The sequence below is a fragment of the Cajanus cajan genome, chromosome 2, assembly GCF_000230855.2.
Source record: "Cajanus cajan strain Asha chromosome 2, NIPB_CcT2T_4, whole genome shotgun sequence".
NCBI classification, from domain to species: Eukaryota; Viridiplantae; Streptophyta; class Magnoliopsida; order Fabales; family Fabaceae; genus Cajanus; species Cajanus cajan.
Window position 1 is genome coordinate 7,831,096 of NC_138518.1, and position 20,605 is coordinate 7,851,700.

General features: G+C 33.4%; 2 protein-coding genes and 1 long non-coding RNA gene across 5 annotated transcripts; 2 read left to right on the plus strand and 1 right to left on the minus strand.

Moving 5' to 3' along the window:
- The first annotated feature begins 6,405 nt into the window (after window positions 1–6,405).
- LOC109788138 (uncharacterized) lies at window positions 6,406–10,147 on the plus strand. Of its 3 annotated transcripts, none has more exons than XM_083067868.1 (2): window positions 6,406–6,714; window positions 7,837–10,147. In XM_083067868.1, exon 2 carries the CDS (start codon window positions 7,897–7,899, stop codon window positions 9,697–9,699), a length of 1,803 nt encoding a protein of 600 aa, XP_082923994.1. In that variant the 5' UTR covers window positions 6,406–6,714; window positions 7,837–7,896; the 3' UTR covers window positions 9,700–10,147. The 3 variants fall into 3 exon arrangements, with proteins under 3 accessions (XP_082923994.1, XP_082923996.1, XP_082923997.1); XM_083067870.1 differs by having other exon boundaries at window positions 7,843–10,147; XM_083067871.1 differs by lacking the exon at window positions 6,406–6,714 and adding an exon at window positions 6,755–7,086 and having other exon boundaries at window positions 7,843–10,147.
- Window positions 10,148–12,153: 2,006 nt separating this feature from the next.
- LOS4 (P-loop containing nucleoside triphosphate hydrolases superfamily protein) lies at window positions 12,154–20,058 on the plus strand. The gene is made up of 7 exons (XM_020346797.3): window positions 12,154–12,412; window positions 12,494–13,015; window positions 13,458–13,523; window positions 18,092–18,496; window positions 18,590–18,713; window positions 19,387–19,472; window positions 19,595–20,058. The coding sequence occupies exons 1-7, from the start codon at window positions 12,209–12,211 to the stop codon at window positions 19,655–19,657; spliced, it is 1,470 nt and encodes a 489-aa protein (XP_020202386.1). The 5' UTR covers window positions 12,154–12,208; the 3' UTR covers window positions 19,658–20,058.
- Window positions 14,973–15,401, minus strand: LOC109815966 (uncharacterized). Its single transcript, XR_014431296.1, has 3 exons — window positions 15,354–15,401; window positions 15,136–15,254; window positions 14,973–15,045 (listed from the first exon to the last, which is right to left on the minus strand). It is a non-coding gene; the product is annotated as an uncharacterized LOC109815966 (long non-coding RNA).
- Window positions 20,059–20,605: the final 547 nt, after the last annotated feature.

Below are 20,605 nucleotides of genomic sequence, written 5' to 3' on the forward strand. Positions count from 1 at the left end.
AGAAAATTACCTATAAATATTTTTATTTTTTAAACATAAGCATCTAAAAACCCTATCTACAATTTTAATAATTTATATAATACTCATATCGGATCTAAAGTTATTCTTGAATATTTTTTTTGGCAAAAATACATTTTTTGTTCCTTATATTATTTATTAGTGTCAATTTAGTCCCTTTAATTAATTGAATCAATTTAGTCTCACATCTTTAAAATGTATCTTAATGTTTGATTTTCCATTTTCTCCGTTTAAATACTTAACAGATTTGACATGTGTCATGCTACGTTTCATGTTGTCATGACACATGTCATACTGTCATGCTATCATGTCATCACGCCACGTGTCATGCCATGTGTCATGATGTCTAGCCATGTGGCATGACAACATGACACGTGACATAACACGTGTCATATCCGTTAAGTATTTAAACGGAGGAAACGAAAAATCAAACATTGAGATACATTTAAAAGATGTGGAACTAAATTGATTTAATTAATTAAATTTGGATTAAATTGAATCTAATAAATAATATAAGGAACGAAAAGTATATTTTTGCCATTTTTTTTCTTACCACGAGTATCCACTCGGTCGAAAACTAATTATATTTGCGTTACTATGAATGATGTTGACTCAACAAATTTTTGCATATGATAAGGATAAAAATAAATTTTTCGGTAAGCATATCATCATCACAATATGTAATTTGATTACAAGGTGCCTACATGCTATGCTAACACAACAATTTATTGATATATAGGGAGGAAAGATTCACTTATTTCAAAAGTAAGTTTTGATAAATTTACTCTAGTTAATAATTCATATTCCACGTCAAATTTTAATGATCCAACCGTTAAATTAAAATTTATTAATGTATAGATCAAGTTTACAATTTTTTAAGAAATTTGAAAACTATATAATATTTCGTTATATAAATTCAAATTTACATATAAAATACTTTATCTATGAATTTGAATATGAAATGAAGTATCAAATAGTTTTCAATTTTTTTTAAATTATAAATTTGATATATGTATTAAGAAATTTTAATTTAACGGTTGAATATTTAAAATTTGATATAAAATATGAGTTATTAAGTAGAGTAAACCTACCGAAACTTACTTTTGCCCCCTATTTGGTAAGGGGGAGGAAACAAAGGGAATAGAAAGGAATAGATGAGAATTAATTTGATAGAGAATAGGTAAGGAAATAGAGTGAAATTTATAGTTAATTGGTAGAGTGAAATTAGGTGAAAAATAGAGGTGCATTGATATTTAAAATTGTATTTTATTAAGTCAATTTTTTATGTAAAAATAAATAATATATAAAATTACCGTTTTAACCTTTCATATATTAATATCAATCGATACCTTTTTTTTTAAATTTTTTTATCTAGATAATACATTATAGTGATAGTCTATTGGAATATATGGTGAGTGTGATTCTCCATTTTTTATACACATAATGAAATACAATTCTAGTATATTGCAATATGGTGAGAAATTTGAAAATCACAAGTCAACCATAAATCAATATCACAAATACCATGATTCAATATCAAGTATAACTATTCACCATATCTGATTAGCATGCAATTGGTCCAATATCATATATCATAATCGAATATCATAGTGACCATAATGAAATATCACACAACATAATGAATATAGGTGAAATATTATACACAATATATTCAAATATAGTTTAACATTATGCAATATACCTAACTATATTCGAATATCCAACACAAAAAATTCAAATATCATACAAAAATATAGGTACCAATACACAACATATTTGAATACGATATACAATATAAATGCACATAATGGTTTGTTTTATATTCAAATATGATACACAATAAAAGGTACCCAATGAAAGTCACAAGAGTAAAAACAGACGTGTTGTTGAAAGAGACTGAGGACATTGATGTCTTTGACCTGAATTCTGTTCAAATCTTTCATTTTTTTTAAGGTAATTACTGTTTAGATGAATCTCATATAAATTCCACTTAAATTTCTTCCTTTTTCCTTTACTAAACATGACTATCTTTTTTATTATTCCACTTTCCTCTCTCCTCCTCCCCTCAAATTTATCTCTGTTAAGCATAGGGTTGAAGTAATTGGATCTTATTTTTTAGTAACCATCTATATAGTTTCTATTTTTATTAGACATTTTTACAACAAAATTTAAAAAAAAAACACTTAGGGGGTGTATTGGATTAGGATTTTAAAGGACTTTTTTAGTTGAAAAAAGTCCTGTGAATTTTAAAAGACTTTGCAAGATTTTCATGACTTTTAAGATTTTGTAGGATTCCACAAGACTTTCAATCAGGATTTTAATGGATTATGCAAGACTTTTAAGTTAAGATTTTAATGGATTCTGTGGGACTTTGTGAACTTTGCAGAATTTCATAAATTTTTGACATAAGATAAGAATTCAAGATTTTTTTCATACATTCAAATTTAAAAAGAGTCAAATATAAAAAATAATAAAAAACAATAATGTCTGGATAAATAATAATAATTTTTTGTAATATCATGTCGTTCTAAAAAGAATTCACCCACATATCCATAGCTATACTAGTCCTTCAAACATTAGTATCTTTTCGCTCTTGCTCCTGTGTTTTAATAATAGACTTAAAATTATGATTTTTATTAATCAGTAATGTTGAAGATGAAGGTTCGTCCATCACTTCAATTGAAAATTTATCATAATGACATTTTTTACGAAGAAAGTTATGTAGTTCACACATGCTAAAAATTATTTTAAACAACATTTCAAATTTTTTATAATTTGTGGTTTAACATATTTTATTTATAATTTTATAAATGATTAAAAAAAATAGTGGGACAACTACCCTACTCTCTTATAACTAAATATGTCCCTTCATTTTATATCGGTACTAAAGTAAATATTTACAAACATCAATTGAGAGAAAAAAAAAATATCTGAAATATGTTACAGGTACAATTTTTTTTTTAATTTTTAATTGCTTTCAATTATTCGCTCGTGAAGAAATATTTTTAGTATTGAATTCTAAGATACTGCAATGTCTTATGTTAATTTTCTTTTTTAAAATATAAAAATATTAATTTCATAATATAAAAATTTAAAAAAATAAAATTCATAATAAAAAAAAGAAATAAAATAATTGTTGAGTGAATGATAACAATAACAAATTCAAGAGAGGGAGAGATCACAGTTTTTATGTTGAGAGGGTTCTTCTCCCAACTAAGATCCATTCTTATCTCATTCTATTTACAGAAATCCTAACTCAAATTCATCTTTCACACACAAACACACACACACACACACACACATATATATATATATATATATATATATATATATATATATATATATATATATTGTTCTAATAAATCTAAATTGATTACAAGGTCTTGAAGATCTATAGTTGATTATAGAGATAATGATATCAATTTTAGCTTTCACCTTTCCCTTTTCTTGACGCGTGTTATAAAAAAAATTACTACTTAAAAGTTAAAATTTCAAGTGTTTTCTGTGTTATATAACTGAGAAACAATCTCAATTAAATAGACCAAAATAGAGCAAGTCAATTAAAGAGAACGGAGAGAAAAATAGAGCAAGTTAATGACACTATCATTTATGTATAGAAATTTCACCAAATAGGATAATAGAATGAGAACAGTAATACAATATTATATATAAGTAATAGTGATATTATTAACAAGAGAAAAAAAATGGAGAAGACATGAACATAGAAAAAAAAAATAGATGAAAAATCCACTTGGAAATTCTTGAAGCACTTGAAAAGTCACTTCAAACAATCTTCCAAAATCATGGGTTTGGATAGGATTGTTTTATGAATTTGGTATTTATAGATACCACTAAAAAGTATCAAAATCCCTCTAATACAACAATCCTTTAAAATTCTTATATTTTTGAATATCAATGGATTATTTTTAAGTTGTAAAAAGTCTCAAATGAATACCAATGGATTTTAATGAACTCTTTAAAAAATCTTAAAAATCCTGATTGAATACCACTGAATTATTTTTAAGTGACCTAAAGTCTTGATTGAATACCAATGAATTTTTTTACTCAAAAAAAGTCTTTTAAAATCCTATGAAATCTTAAACTAATACACTCCCCTTAGTATGATTATCTATTTTAATATTTTAATATCTTAATTTTTTTTGATAATTTTCTTTCAAAATTATTTTTTTTATAATTTTTTTAAAAAGTCTTGAAAACAAATATAAAGAACACGAAGTGCCCGAATTTTAAACGTGATGTGTTGGGAAACGGATGAACTTTTATCTGTAATGCACCGATTGTGAAACGAAACGAACTTCTTTATTCGTGTGAAACCTACTAAGAAACTGATTTTTAATTTGAAAGGAAAATTTCATAATGGTGGCATAGTTAATGTCCAAAACCGTTCATTCTGCAATTTCCAATAGGTTGACAATCCCACCTATCATTTATTTTTTGGAAGGATTTTCGCATCACCATTCAAAAGTTTAATTGAAACTCAAAATTAAGGATTGATCGGTTTAAAATAATATTTTTTTATTTTTATTTTTAATTAAAATATTGTATTATGATCCATATAAGATGATTAAAAAAGAAAACAATCAACTGAAAGAGATAATATTTGTTAACTTAACATTTAATTGCTGACTATTTAAAAAACTAATAAAATTAGTAACGATATATAACAATAACATAATGACTGACTTATATAATAAAATTAAAATTTAGAGATTTAGATATACAAAATTCTTTTAACAACTTTTCAGTTATCTCTATCATTTTTTATGAACTAAATTGAGATATATAAATAATAAATTTTCTCTTTAATATGATAATTAGTAATAGTACATTAAATAAAAGTTTTATTTATTTATTTATTTATTTATTTTATGATGATAATAATGTGATTAAAATACAGGATTTTGTGTTGTATATATTGTTCAAACCTTTTATTTATGTTTAGTTTATTGTTAAAATCTTGTAAACTTACGTTCAACGGAAAATATAAGAAAAATTATTTTGTATTTTAGTATTTTGAAACGCGTAAAAATCATTAAAAAAAAATGAATTTTCAAAGACGCTTTAAATTGGCTATTTTTGAATACGTTATATATGTACAAAACACACTTCAAACAACAAAGCAGTATTTTGACAAAATAAAATTTACTAATAAATGTATACTTAATAATCAGAATCATTAAAGTCCATTTAGGTAGCATGTATAGGATTTTAGCTTGTTGCTATTATTGATAAAAAAAAAATATCAAATTAACATTGATTTTTTTTAAGAGTTTGAAGTTGAGTTATCTAATACGAGTCCCAATTTTTTTTAATGATAAATGATAATATTAGCCTATTTTATAGTATATCATCATCAATTATTATTTTTAAAAAAAATAAGAAATACATAAAAGCAATGCAAAACAAGAAAAATAGAAGCTACATGAGAAAAGAGTACTCAAGACCTCAACTTGAACAACAAACATAATTCAGAAAGGCATATAGACCAGACAATCAACACATAAGGAGAATTTACATGTAACTTAACCAATCAATATTTATTATTTGAATGATCATGGATAAAATTGATTTCGGTTAAAAATGATTTTAAAGTAATCTTATTTATTATTGAGAGTTTTTATTATAAAAACAAGTTAGTAGTAAACTCAATATGAAATTTTTAATCCAATGCATAAGTTACATAAATTTAGAATCAATTATGATCTAAAAGCAAATTCTTAGACATGAAATCAAATATAGGAAAATTAATTTCAAATTTTATTAATTGATATTTCAATATAATATTAAAAAATTTAAAGTAAAACTAAACACATACTAAATGCATGTATAGTTTTAATTTTCTTATGCAAATATCCACATGACAAAAGGTGATTAATTTTCTTATATAAATATCCACATCACAAAAAAGAGGTTAATTTTACATAGATGAATATAAAAAAAGTTAACATACACATAAACATCGCATAACTAAACATTAACAATTTTAGGGTTTTAATAGTAACATTGACTTTAGTTAACACATAATTAGTTAAGTTGATTTTTCCTTTGACTCGAGGTGTCATGTTAAAAACAAAAAGAATAAAAAAATATTTTTTTATTCACTATTTCTCAAATAAATCATTAAAAATAACAAATAAACTAAACATAAGCTAATGTTTTTATAATAAAAATTTTATAAAAAAATCAAACACAACTAGTTTGACTATTGATTTCTTTTCTTTTCTTTCATTTTACAGACCACATTTCAGTAAAACATTTTAACGTTTTCTCCAACCAAACCAACCAACCGTTCTCAAGTTCCTTAATAAGCTTTGCGTGCAACTGTGCATTATAAAATTTCTGATCACACTTTCCTAATTGCATTCTTGTTTTATTTGAAGCCAAGACCCAAAAAAAAAAAAAATGAAAAAAATTGAACGCTTCTCTCTCTCTGTCTTTCTCTCTCATTGGATTCTGTAACAAACCAACGCAGTGAGGAGACACGCAACACATAACCAGAAACAGCACGAGAGAAATAAACACTTGCTTGCACGTTCTCTTCGCAGTGGTCCCTTCTCCTTTTCCTCCTTCTTCTTCTACTTGACCCTTCACCATTCACTTTCTCATTATTCCCCTTTTTCCTCTTTTTTCCTTTTCTGGTTATCAACCACCCCTTGTTTCTCTGAAAACAACAAGGTATGTTTCTTCTTCTGCTCGTTTCTGATCAAAACCATCATCATCTGGGTCCTGTTTGTTTTTCTCTAAATGCAAATGGGTTTGTTGAAAAATTTGATTTTTATGGATTGAGGCGCGTTTTCTGAACCTCCCCTGGTTCATTTTTCTGTTCTATTGGATTGGTTTTCATTTGGGGTGCCTTCGTTTTTATTATTTTTAATTAAAAATTTGATTTTTTTTCTCCGCTGTTTATTGTTTTTTCTGGATTGGAATATCCTTTAAAAATGTTTTTTCTGTGGTGGTGGTGCAAGAAACACAGATTTCTTAGCCATGAAGTTTTTCAATGAGTTTTGTGATGTCGGGTTGTGATTTTTGCTGAAAAATCAATTTCAGGTGATGTTTTGCTTTTGGATGAATATTCCGCCGCACTTGTTTTTGATTGGGTTATGATTCTCGTCTCCCTGTTGGAATATGTTGCATTTCTTATTCTTCATTGATTTCCTTGGATGATTAGCTGCATGTTCATGTGCTTGATGGGTGTCTTCTCTTTATAGGGTTACTATTTCACAATTATGACACATAAAGTCTTGTAGTACCAACGTTTTCAAGACACGAGAATGTAATTTATTGAAGCATGTTTGTGAGAAACAGTGGTTTGCCAATTGGGGGGTATCATGATTTTTCTTTTGGATGTTTGATGACTTCTTTTCTTTTCTATGTTTGTGGCTTTATGGCTGGTTCCTGTTGCACTGATCATTTTCATGTATTTTATTTTATAATGGCAGAAAAAAGTGTGATGTTCTGGATTGAATAGAGAAAAATCACATGTCAAACAAGATAGGCATTTTGTGCAATGAAAGATTTTGTAAATTTCTGTTTAGATCAGAAAATTTTTCATGTTTGTCATCGCTGTTGAGACTAGTCTTAAAAATGCTTCTATCTCTGTGAAGCTTTCAATGATTGTGATTTGAAGGGTAGATGAATAGGTGGTAGTTGATACACTTTCATACGTTTACACCATAAACTTGTAGATATTAGTGGTTTGATCTATTTTATGTAGTTCTACTGAAATATTGAATTTGAATGTGCTTAACTTTCTGTACTATTTATCTGCCATATCCTAAATTAGCTTTCTTTTTTAAGTTTCAGGGATTGTTGTCCTGAATCTTGTTCTGCTCATCTGCATATCTCATCTACCATATAATGGCCAATGAAAGTGTTGAATTACCGCTGACCCCAGAAGTAACCAAGTCACCTGGGGTTGAAATAAAAAAGCATTCAGCTGGCAAAGCTAGTTCTGGAGCTAGTGTTGAAAAAAGTGTTCCCAATTATCTCAGAGCTTCCACTGGTTCTTGTCATGATATTTGTAAATATGGTGGGAAACATGCATTTGAATTGAAGGAAAGACGCTCTATACCTAATAGAGCTACAAGGAAACAGCTTCACCAAAGCTCAGAAGGCAGGGTTGGTGGGACAATGATGTCAGTTGCCAGGCTCAGTGCATCTGTAGATTCCAAGCCAACAAAGATGTCGACGGTCAAACTCAAGAAATCAGTTGATTCCAAGACCTGGATTTCTGATACCTCTGGCACTTATAAGCTGGAACTTCCAGCAAAAGCATTTGACAGCCAAAAAGAAATAGGGAATGAAGTTATGGTTAACAGGAACAAATCATCATTGACCAAGGTTAAACCATCACTCCTGAAGTCTCATACATCTCCATCATCAAGCCAAGAAATTTTGTCAATTAAGGAGGTCCGATCCCCATCAAAGTTAACTTCCAAGAAGGTGGGAACTACATCAACATCCAGGAAGGTGGAAGCTCCATCAAAATCATCTCCCAATAAGATGATGACATTAAAATCTACTTCTAATAAGGTGGGAAATCCATCAATATCAACTTCCAAGGTCAAAACTTCGTCAAAATCAGCTACCAATGTTGTGAAAACCTCATCACAATTATCTTCTCTCAAAGGTAAAGAAATGAAGTTGTCTGAAAAACGTGTGACTTCTTTAAATTCAAGCAGTGTCAGAAGGAAACAAATGTCTTCTATGAATTCCTCAGATGGTGTCGGTGGTCAAAGATTTAATAAGATCAAGATGGAAAAGGGGGTTGCCTCTTCCAAAGCAGCTTCAAAAAAACTGATGGCACCTTCAAATGCTTTTTTGTCCCCGAGACCTTCCCTTCTAAGAGTTGCAAGTATAAATTCAAGAAAGCATAAGAGCCTGAAAATTGCACCTCATCTTAAGAATCAGCGAACTGCTAGAAAGGTTGAACATGAGGAACACAACAACAATGAGGTAGAGGAAAAGACTCTGTATGTCATCAAGATGGAAGGTGAAAACAAAACTTTGCAATCTGATCAAAATGCAAGCTACGATGATGAGTCATACCTCCCTCAGTTGTCATCACCTAAGTCTTCAGTATCCTCAATTTCTCAATCCTTATCCCAAGGAGATCAAGAGGAGTCTGAATATACAACTAGTGAATTTGAGGATGATTCTTTTTCAGGAAGCCATGAAATTGAATGCATGGGAAATGAGGAGGCATTGGAAGCTGAGATGAAAGTCAAGCCCAAAAAGGATGGGGTTGCATATTCCAAAGGCAAGGACAACCAAATGATAAAATTAAAGTTCAGAAGGGGAAAAGTGGTTGAAAATGAAACTCAGATAAGTAGTCCAAGGAGGCTTAAATTTCGGAGAACAAGAGTGCTGGTGGAGAAAGCCAATGCTAAGGGTGTTGCCCGGAAAAGCTTTGAAAGAAGAGATGAAGCCTGTGTTGACAGCAATGATGCTACAACTGGTCCAGAGAAGGTTGTTTTGAGACATCAAGATATGCAGGACAAAAAAGATGCACAGGGATTGCTAAATAATGTTATTGAGGAAGCAGCAAGTAAACTGGTAGAAGCTCGGAAGAGCAAGGTTAAGGCATTGGTTGGTGCCTTTGAAACTGTGATCTCTCTTCATGAGAAAAAGCCTTCTGCAAGTGCAAACACAGTCACTTGATGGAGCCTGGATAGACATTCTCTAGCGTTTTCATTTGTTTTGTAAAGAAATGGTAGGAAAATAAACCTTAGCTCTGGTAGTAGTTGTGAAGCCAACAAGCTGAAGGTATTGCAGAAAGTAGAGGTATATTTGCCTTGAATTGTTGTCTTTAGAAGCTCTGCATGTAGAGTTGAGAGGGGGATTTTGTGTTTGGAACTTGCCTCAACTTGCACGATATACTTTTTGTTTCATTCTGCCTTGGAAATCCATACCTATTTTGAATGATTTGTTTCTTCTGATTTCAAATAAAATATCAAATAGTGATGCCAGTGACTTTGTACTTTTACTGGAAAGGAAAAGTGCTTTGAACGTGTGAAAATTTCTGTTACTTCTTTGATGTTCATACGAAAGTAAGAGTTGTCACTTGTCAGTATTGTGCATGCTTTTTTAGTAAAATAATTTTCTCTTAGATCTATGTTGTTTTCTTTGGTTAACTAATTAGTTTGTGAGGGATGATAAGTGTTGGAGTTTGAAACATTTTCCTGAGATTACTGTATTCTTTGGCAGTTAATCTTGGGGGATATTTGGCAACATTTAAACTAGCATAAAAGCATAGTGCAAGAAGTCTACCCTCTCCATAAAGAAAATCTTTGGCATTGTGTCTTAACTTCCGTTTAATATTATTCTATTTATAAAAAATTTGTTAGGATTAGACTATTAGAACATGGTGATACTGATTGATGACCTGGATAATGAAAATCTTGGTATTAAAGTTCATATTATTATTATTGTGTGCCCTCAAAAAATTTGCTATGATTGTCTTTGTGCAGATTGCATCATTCTCCCATCGCTTTGATAATTTTGTGGTATTTGTTTACCACATGAGAAAGTGTCAAAGTGATACACCACCCAAACGGGAAAGAATTACATATCAGCTCTAATTCATTGTGTATTTTTTCATTAAGGATATCATTCAATCAATAGTCAGAAGTTAGTTCTGTAATTCTGTTTATGGGGTATAAATCACTAAATTGAGTTTTAGCTCTTTCAACAAAGTTTTATTTATACACATGGCATGCTTAGAGAACTGAAGTATTTATTAATTTGTTAGTTAATTAGACCATGTTGGTATTTGTTGTTCGTATCAACTTAATTCTGACTTAGGAAACAGCTAGCATGATGTAAAATATTTACTAAGGTTCAAATTTCTCCCGGTGCTATTTGGAGAATTGCACTTAAACATGATTGTCATTGAAAAAAATACATGTAGAACCAATAAAAAAAAGCAGCACGCTTAAAAAGTTAAAATACTTGTTCTTTATGGATTCACAAGAAAATAACATTATTTTGCTCGATTTATAAAATTAGAAATTCATTTATCTATATTACCCTTTCATTCCAATCTATTAATACCTTTTTTCATTTAAATTAATGAAAGATATAAAAAAATAATTTATAAAATGCAGTAATAGAAAATAAAATATAAAATATTCACTTACACTCTATAGCAACTAGCGATTGCATTTTGCTCTTTAATTAAGAATTAGCTAAACATGTCCATTTTAAAATTAGTTGTCCATTGAATCCCTGGCAGAGTTTCCTTTTTGTATGTTATAAAATTATAGAAAACTTAGCTTGAATCTTTGGTTAAACTCAAAATAAAAAATCTGTATTCAAACACATCTAATAAAAATATTATTTTATAATATTGGTGTGAAATGTAATTGGCCATTGTGCTGGCTAGCACTTATCAATTCTTAAACTAGGCAATTATTTAAAGAAGAAATTTTGTTTCTTTGATTAGATTCCTGATTCACTTCAAAGAGCCACTAGCAGTTTTAAATTGAGATTTTCTAATTTTTCTGCTTTTAATGAAATAAGATAAAAGAAAGCTTGTAAAAAAGTATTTAAAAGACGAAATACAACTAGCTTAAATGTAAATAAAAGCTATAAAACTGAGTGAAGAAGATACATAAGATCGATCTTGATTGTGTGTGTGTCTAAATTACAACGTTATTTCCAACATTTAAAATGCCTAAAACATTTAGAAATGTCTAACACATTCTAATAACCCACTTCCCTATATTATTGTAAGTAAAATGAGGGCAGTGACATCACTTTTACTATGCATTCATAAGATAATTATTCCACCTTGTCATGTTTCTTAATCACTTTTTTTTAACCGTAGATAATATACTTTATATCAATTATTTTTTACCCCTAATTTAAATGTATTTAATATCATCTTCAAAAAAATATATTTTTGAATTTCTATATCATTATACTGATTGGAATACCACGACAATTAGATAAATTTTAGCATTGTAATATTGTATTATGTTCATAATGTGATTTACAAATTTCATATTATTACTTTGAAGAAGAGCAAAAAAGAAAAAGAGGTGTAAACTGTAAAGCCCACAGGCCCAAAGAGTATTTGTGGGCCGTTCAAGCGCAAGTTTATGAAATTCTTCATTATTCACTCATACAGCGAACCGTAGCAGAACTCTCCGCGGTCACACTTGGAACCATGGCAGAATCCTCCGCCGCTGCTCCTCCGCCACCACCGGTGACCAAAAGCTGGGCTGACGAAGCCGACGAAGAAAGCAGCGCCGCCGCTACCACCGAGCCTGAAGCCTCCTCCTCCGTCAACGTCGACGCATTAACCATCGACGACAACAAGAAGAATCAGCCGAAGCTGTTGGACGACCCCGACGACTCCAACATCCAAGCGGTGCGTTTCGCTTCCCTCACACTCTCTTTTTCCATCGGCTAGGGTTTTTAATCGAACGCTAGGGTTTTGAATTGTGCTTAGGTTACCTCCGGCGACACGCCGTACACGTCGGCGGCGACGTTCGAGGACCTTAACCTGTCGCCGGAGCTTCTGAAGGGGCTCTACGTGGAGATGAAGTTCCAGAAGCCGAGTAAGATCCAGGCGATAAGTTTGCCGATGATCCTGAGTCCGCCGCACCGGGACCTGATCGCGCAGGCGCACAACGGCTCCGGCAAGACCACGTGTTTTGTGCTTGGGATGCTGAGTCGTGTGGATCCGAAGGTGCAGGCTCCTCAGGCTCTCTGCATCTGCCCCACGAGGGAGCTTGCCATTCAGAACACTGAGGTGCTCCGCAAGATGGGCAAGTACACCGGGATTGCCTCTGAGTGTGCTGTGCCCATGGATAGCCGTGATGCCTTGCCCATCGCCAAAAGGGCGCCGATTATGGCGCAGGTCGTGATTGGGACTCCCGGGACCATTAAGAAGTGGATGAGCTTTAAGAAACTTGGGGCCACCAGGTTGAAGATTCTTGTTTTCGACGAGGCTGATCAAATGCTTGCTGAGGTAATTCTATTGGCTGTTCAACTTGTTGTTCATCAAATGATTGCTTATGTGATGTAGCAGATTGTTGGATTTTTGCCTTTTTCTGAAGTCGGCAATTGTTAACACTACTGCATAGTGTTATGATTCTTCCTGAAATTGTTATTACTGCATTTGCCATTGTTTCACAACAGAATTTACATGTTGTAATTTTGATGTATGGTAAGTTGTCACCCTTCCTCATGTGATGGATAGAGAGGAAGATAACAGTTGTAGTAGTAAAACACTTGGGTTGGCAGTTTTCTCATTTCTAGTTTGTAATTTCTCTTTGGTAAATACACATTCTGGATAGTTTTAGGTTCAGGGAATGCTGGTGTGGCCATGGGTTTTTGTTTTCTCCGACTTTTAATAGGGTTTGGTTGGTGAATATGCTGTGCCTTGATTGTTATAAGTTGTGCTGTTGCAGGATGGATTTAAAGATGATTCCCTGAGGATAATGAAAGAAATCGAAAGGGTCAATTCTAACTGTCAGGTTTGTGGAATTCTCTCTTGCATAGTATGCTTTCCTGTATCACAACATTTCCATCTGTCCCAATAATTTCTTATACAGATTTGGCTACTCACTGACATGGCATTATTTTTCATCAAGTGTCCATTTGTTTTAGTCTTTTAGATTTTGGTAGAATTGATTTTGAATTGTTGGAACATGATTGATTGAACCCAAATTAATCTCAGCCATAGATTTCACATTGAAACATGTGCCATTGTGTGTCAAATTGATTTTCTTAGTAAAAATCAAATAAGCCCTAAATAACTGCATGAATACCTGTTTTGCACCATTACCATACAAATGATGTGGTAGTCTCTTTGATTTGTTTAGCCTTCTCAACTTTCTTAGTTATTTCTGCATCCATAGTGATTAATGATAGCATGCACATGCCAACATACATGTAGTTGATAAAGGATGTGTAATTTATAGTCATGCTTCAACCTGTCCTTTCATTATTTCATGCAAAATTTTACGTGCCCTTGGCCCTTCTAGAACCTGTGAAAGATGGAAAAAAGCCATCCATTCATCTTAAACCTTGTAAAAAATAGTTTAGTGAAATATATCATGTTCACTCAAACAAAATTGCATATATGTAAAGATTAAATCTTCATTTGGTTTGATATTAATTGATTGCTTTTGCTTATAAGCAAGGTTATCAACAAGGTTATACGGCGGATGGCGGCAAGGACCTTTAAGTGCCATATTGCCATGGCGGACATCATGGCGGACCAAAAAAAAAAAAATATATATATATATATATAATATGATGCAAAAGCAGAAAAATAACAAACACAGTCACATATTAAAACCAACAATATAACAATCTAAAATTCATGGCATTTATAATCTATTGATAGTCATCATAAAGAAACATAAACCCTAACCAACAAAAATAACCATCAAAACAAAGCAACAATGTTAAAAAATAGCAAAACACAATTGTCATTCCTAAAACTATTTTGTTTAATCCTCTTCACTCTTCATCCTCATCAATGTCTGCATAATTAATTTCCACATGATGATGTTGCTCATTCAAAAATCCTTCTGCTTCTCCATCTGAATGTATAGCATTTGGTTCCTCCTCCTCACTGCTAGTGCTAGAATCTTCTGATGCCTCAACTTCTTCAACCCTTTTCCCCTTGTTCTTTGAAGCTAATCCTTTGGCTCTTTTAGAAGTATTAGTAGATGTTCCTACTTGCTCCTCCCCACTTGCTCCTCTCCTTTTGTGACGCCTAGTGTATTGTCTAGGCTCATCAAGTCCTGAAGCTTGATAAACTTGTCTCCAAGTTAGGTCATCATCTCCTTCATGAACCCTCTCATCTTCACCTTCTTCCTCATCCATCTCTCCAATTAGCCACTCATTGCAATCATCAATCCCATTGAGACTAATGGGATCGATTTCATCCTTAAGGTTATACCTTTGATGGAGTGCTTGATTATACATGACAAATACCAAGTCATGTAGTCTTTTATGCTCGAGTCTATTCCTTCTCTTGGTATGAACCTAAAACAATTAAATAAATACTTATTACTTAAGAAATAATAAGCAAAACATTGATTATTAACTTTAAATTGGAATTAAGAAATTAATTACTTGCTCAAAGACGCTCCAATTACGTTCACAACCCGAAGCACTACATGTCAAGCTAAGGATCCTTATTGCAAGTTGTTGCAAATATGGAGTATCTGAACCATACATCCGCCACCATTGAGCTACAAAAGCAAACAAAATATGTTAACACAAACACTTGAGCAAATGACTTTATGACTTAGAGAATAAAAGTTCAAAAGTTGCAATGTTTTGTCTCTTACCCGGTGCAACTTCACCCCTCATTGCTATGGCAGTTGTGCACCCAAACATACCACTCGCAGCTTTATAGTGAGCCAACTCCTTATGAACAATCTTTTCCATCTCCAAATCTCCCAACAATTTATTGATACAATCATACAAACCCCTAATAATCTCACCATTAAACTCCATCTGTGGGTTGGCATAAAAGAACTCTGGGTTCAAAAAGTGACCAGCAGCATGTAAAGGGCGATGCAGCTGAATATCCCATCTTTTATCAATGATTTCAAACACATCCTTGTATTTGCTTTCATTTTTAAAAGATTTCACAATGTTTTCCTTTGCCTTGTCCATTGCCTCATATATGTAGCCCATGGCTGGTTTTTTCTCACTATCCACAAGCCTAAGCACTTTTACAAGAGGAGCCATCACTTTCAGAATGAAAACTACATTCTTCCAGAAACTAGGCATCAAGACAGTTTTTGTGGCTTCCTTTCCCTTGGCCTCCTTTGCTAGCTTGTTTTCATTCCACTCTTCTGACACAAACATCTTTCGAAGATTAGTTTTCTCTTGATGAATCCTCTCCAAGGAAAGATAAGATGTGGCAAATCGAGTGATTGCATGCCTGACTAATTCCCTCCCCCAGTAAAGAACCTCAACATGCTCAAAGTGCTTGAATGGCTATAAATGAAGCCAACAAGAGAGATAGCTCGCTGAATGGTCTTCTTTATATGGGGCAGCTTGCCAATGTCCTCTAACATCAAATCTATACAATGTGTAGCACAAGGAGTCCAATAAATTTTTTTTCTTTTCTCCTCTAGCAACCTACCAGTAAGAACATAATTACTTCCGTTGTCCTTTATAACTTGGACAACCTTTTCCTCTCCAATCTCCTCCACAATAGAATCCAGCAACTCAAATATTTTTTCACCGGTCTTTACATAATCAGATGCATCAACTGACCTTAAGAACATTGTCCCAGAAGAGGAGTTCACCAAAAAGTTGATTATGCTTCTTTGTTTCCTATCAGTCCAAGCATCTGACATTAAGGAACACCCAAAACTTGCCCATTGATCCTTTAGTGGCTTCATTAATTCATTAGTGAACTCCACTTCTTTTTGAAGGAGTGGTACTCTAATGTCATGATAGGAAGGAGCTTTCAAATGCTTCCCAAAATGCCCAATTTCACGAATCATATCTTGAAAACTTTCCAACTTTATCAAGTTGAAAGATATGTCAGCTTGGTACCAAAATCGTGCTATATATTGGTAAACCCTTTCTACAGCTTTTTTATCACAAAGCTCTCTTATGCCCGCTTGCACCACCTTGTCTTTTCTATTTTTTGCAGCTGTAGATTGAGGTTGATTGTAAAGGTCCATAGGTCCCTTCCTAGTATCCTTCAATCTAAAATCACCAATTGGAGGTAATCGAGAATCAGAACCTCCAAATTCCATAAATCCTTCTTCACATTGTACCTCAATCTCTTGCATTGCCTTCTTGAATGCTTCATTTTGCCTCTGCTTCTTACCATCCATAGCTGCCCTTATCTCAACTTTGACAGCTTCAGGAGCCATCAAACAAGCTGTAACATTGCCCGCCTTTCCAATCAAATGTTGTTTCACCCTTGTGATACCTCCTTTCATAACCTTCCGGCAATAATTACAAAGAATCTCATTTGTAGCATTCTCTCTAACCGGTGTACAATGCTTCCAAGCAACGTCACTCCTCTTAGAATTAATGGAACTAGAAGATGACATTGTCGGTGGCCGAGAGTTTGAATCTGCCTCCCCTGACATTGTTGGATTGTCGGATGCGGTGGCAGTGGTGATGGCAAAACTCAAAGGAGGAGGAAGAAAATCTCGTCGGAGGTCACGGTGGTGCGATCGGAGGTCACGGTGGCGCGCAGAGGTGACGGCGGAGGTGGTGGTGGCTCGCAGGGAGGCTAGGGTGGCGTGCGCGGAGGCAGCGGCGGTGGTGGCGGAGGTTATGGTGGCGCGACAGTGATGCAAGCGGAGGAGGAGAAGAAACTCACTTCTTAGTTCTTACGTGATGGTGGCAGCTGCGTCGGAGGCAGCGACGGTGGCAGCTGCGTCAGAGGCGACAGCGGCGGTTGAGTCGTCGGCGAGGGTGGCAGTTGCGTCGTCGGCGACGGTGGCAGATGCAGCGTGGGAGTCGGAGCAGTTGCGGGGGTAGGTTTGCACGAAAGGGGCTCTAATTGATTTAGGGTTTCTAATGCCCTATTTCATCTGTTGGGTGCCCAACCCGGAAAACAAACCCGGGCCCAAACCAGAAAATAAAAAAAAGGCCCAAAACGAAAAAAAAAGGGCCAAAACGAAAAACAAAAAAAAAAGGCCCAATAATGGTGCCATGTCCGCCATTCCTGCCACGGACCGCCACGCCAAACCCGCCGTAATGGCCGCCATCTCCAAAATGGCGGAACCCCGCCATTTTTACCCTAAACCGCCGTAAAGGATTGCGGCCGCCGCCGCCACGCCGTTATGGCGCCGCCATAACCGTTTTTTGACAACACTGCTTATAAGTAAATTCAAATTGCATGGAGGGTAAATATAAATGTTCCTAGCTACACTTACTATTTGTGCTTCAGAATCATTATATCTGCATTTCGAGCAAACCTTTTATCTTTTACCAGTTTGCTTGCTATATATGTGATTCAATGTTTGTGCCTGCTTTTATGTAGTGTATTTAATTTTGAAGTTTCTTTTTTATCTAAGAAAATTTTGATTGGCCTGTATGTCTGCAGGTTCTTTTGTTTTCTGCTACATTTAATGACACGGTCAAGAATTTTGTTTCAAGAACAGTCAAGAAGGATCACAATCAACTATTTGTAAAGAAAGAGGAACTATCTTTAGATGCAGTGAAGCAATATAAAGTGCATTGTCCTGATGAACTTGCTAAGATTGAAATTATAAAAGATTACATATTTGAAATAGGAGAGAATGTGGGGCAAACCATCATATTTGTGCGCACAAGAAATAGTGCAAAAATGTTGCATAATGCTCTTGTTGATTTTGGCTATGAGGTTACATCTATACAAGGTGCTCTTGATCATGAACAGAGAGACAAAATTGTCAAGGAGTTCAGAGATGGTTTGACTCAAGTTCTTATATCAACAGATGTTCTTGCTCGTGGTTTTGATCAGCAACAGGTACTGAATTGGTTTTCTTCACTCTTATCTTTTTGTGTATGTCCTCATTTGCTTTTCAATGTGATGACATCCTAAAAATGAATATTTATTCAGGTTAATTTGGTCATCAATTATGATCTTCCAGTGAAACACACTGCTGAGTATAGCCGTGAACCTGAGCCGGATTGTGAAGTCTATTTGCACAGGGTTGGCAGAGCTGGGCGTTTTGGGAGGAAGGGTAAATTTCTAGAATTCTCTGCTTACTGTTATGTAGTTATCATAATATGTTACAGTCGTAATAAGTGAGCTTCCTGTTACCTTTTATTTTTTGTGTGGTGCTAGTGTATCTAAGTTAAATTCTTCATATTTAGACATGGGTTTATATCTCTTAACAAATCACTGTGCTAGCTTTAGCCTTGCTTTCAATGTAAACTTAAGCCCTAAATAGTTGTCTTGTTATTTTTTTTCAAAAGGGACAATTATTTTGCCACCATATTTCAATATATATTACACTGATGGGACTATTAAGTAATATTCCTAGCCTGTTGAGTAGGTGGAAAGTGAATGTTATTCTGAACTCGTTAAAATCTAGATGAAAATGAGAAATTAAACATTGATTATTTATCTGGAATTCTATAGACTTTTACTGTGTCTAAATTCATTTCCATTTTCCATCTACTTAACGTAGCAGATATCCTTAGTTGGACTGGTTAACCCTGCTCAGATTTTTCTTCTGAAATATGCACTTGTTTGGCCACACTATCACCTCCTGCAATTTCAAATTTTGTTGCTATACCCTTTCTAAAGAAAATAATGCATAATTTCATTCTTCATTAAGTTATGAATGATATCTTAATGATACAAAATAGTGAAGTTATTCTTTTCCATTTGTTTCATTTGATCCTCTACAGGGGCTGTATTTAACCTGATATGTGATGAAAGGGATGCGAGGCTCATGTCAAAGATTGAGAACCATTTTGGCACTCATGTTGCTGAGGTATGCTACTTGATGGTTCTTGGATCATGTTGCATAACATTGATTCTGCAAATTTTGATTTTGCCTTGTTATGTGTGGAAAGAGTTGTGAACATTATTTTGTTAATGTCATTGGGGATGCAGGTGCGAGCACAAAGTGTTGAAGAATATAAAGCTGCTCTCAAGGAAGCCGGTTTACTGCAATGATGTGAATCTTCAGAAGTTGAAGGATGTTGATAACTTGTGTGTTTCTCTTGAATGTGCCTGTGTATACTGGCTAACGATTTTGGCCATATCTATGAATGATTTACGGACACACATGCGGATCATGGTTTAAGTTTTGGGGATGGGGAGTTCTTGTTCAGTCTGTGCTTTTAATGCTGCTGCCGTGGTTGTTTTCCTCCTTATATTAGCTGTGTGTAACTTAGGATTTTTCTTCAGCATTTTTTTTTGAGACTAAAAATATCAGTATCATTTACATATAAACAGCTGGATGCATAAATGAGGTGTGTAAGCTTACTTAGATATCAACGTGTCACAGCATAAAAGATGTTATTATGATGTACAATTAATATTATAAAAATATTCGACCTCTTTCTGTCATACAAGTTTGTCAAGGTCAATAAAGAGCTGTTCTGGTTCACCCCAACTCACTGATAGATCAACCTCATTGTGCCAGTTTTCTAGGTGTAACAAAATTCCAAGTTTTATACAAAACGCTTTGAGTACCAAATGTTTTTAACGCCCATGATTATTATACTTGCATCTTATTTCTTTATCTTCCTACTCAATTTTATTTTATTTTTGAAAATTCTATTCTCTTTCCTTCGTGTACCCCTTCATCTTATGCTCTTCATCTATTTCATACATCTCACTTATTCTTCTATAAACATTGTTCTTTCTTGTTTTCCATTAATTTTTCAGAGCTTTTTTTCCTGTCTTCTTCGCAAGCGTACTGTTTTGAGTCCTAATTTTGATGGTATTAGTTGCTATGTCAAGATACAAAATGAAAACAATTGTGTATCTTGCCAAGATTTTGGCGAGATACGGGTCAAGAGTATTATTGTCAACAAGAATGATAAGGGGTGGGAAAATCAAACAAGAAAGTGTGAAATCATGTAGAGAAGTGTTGACACTTACCACTTTGTGCTTTAT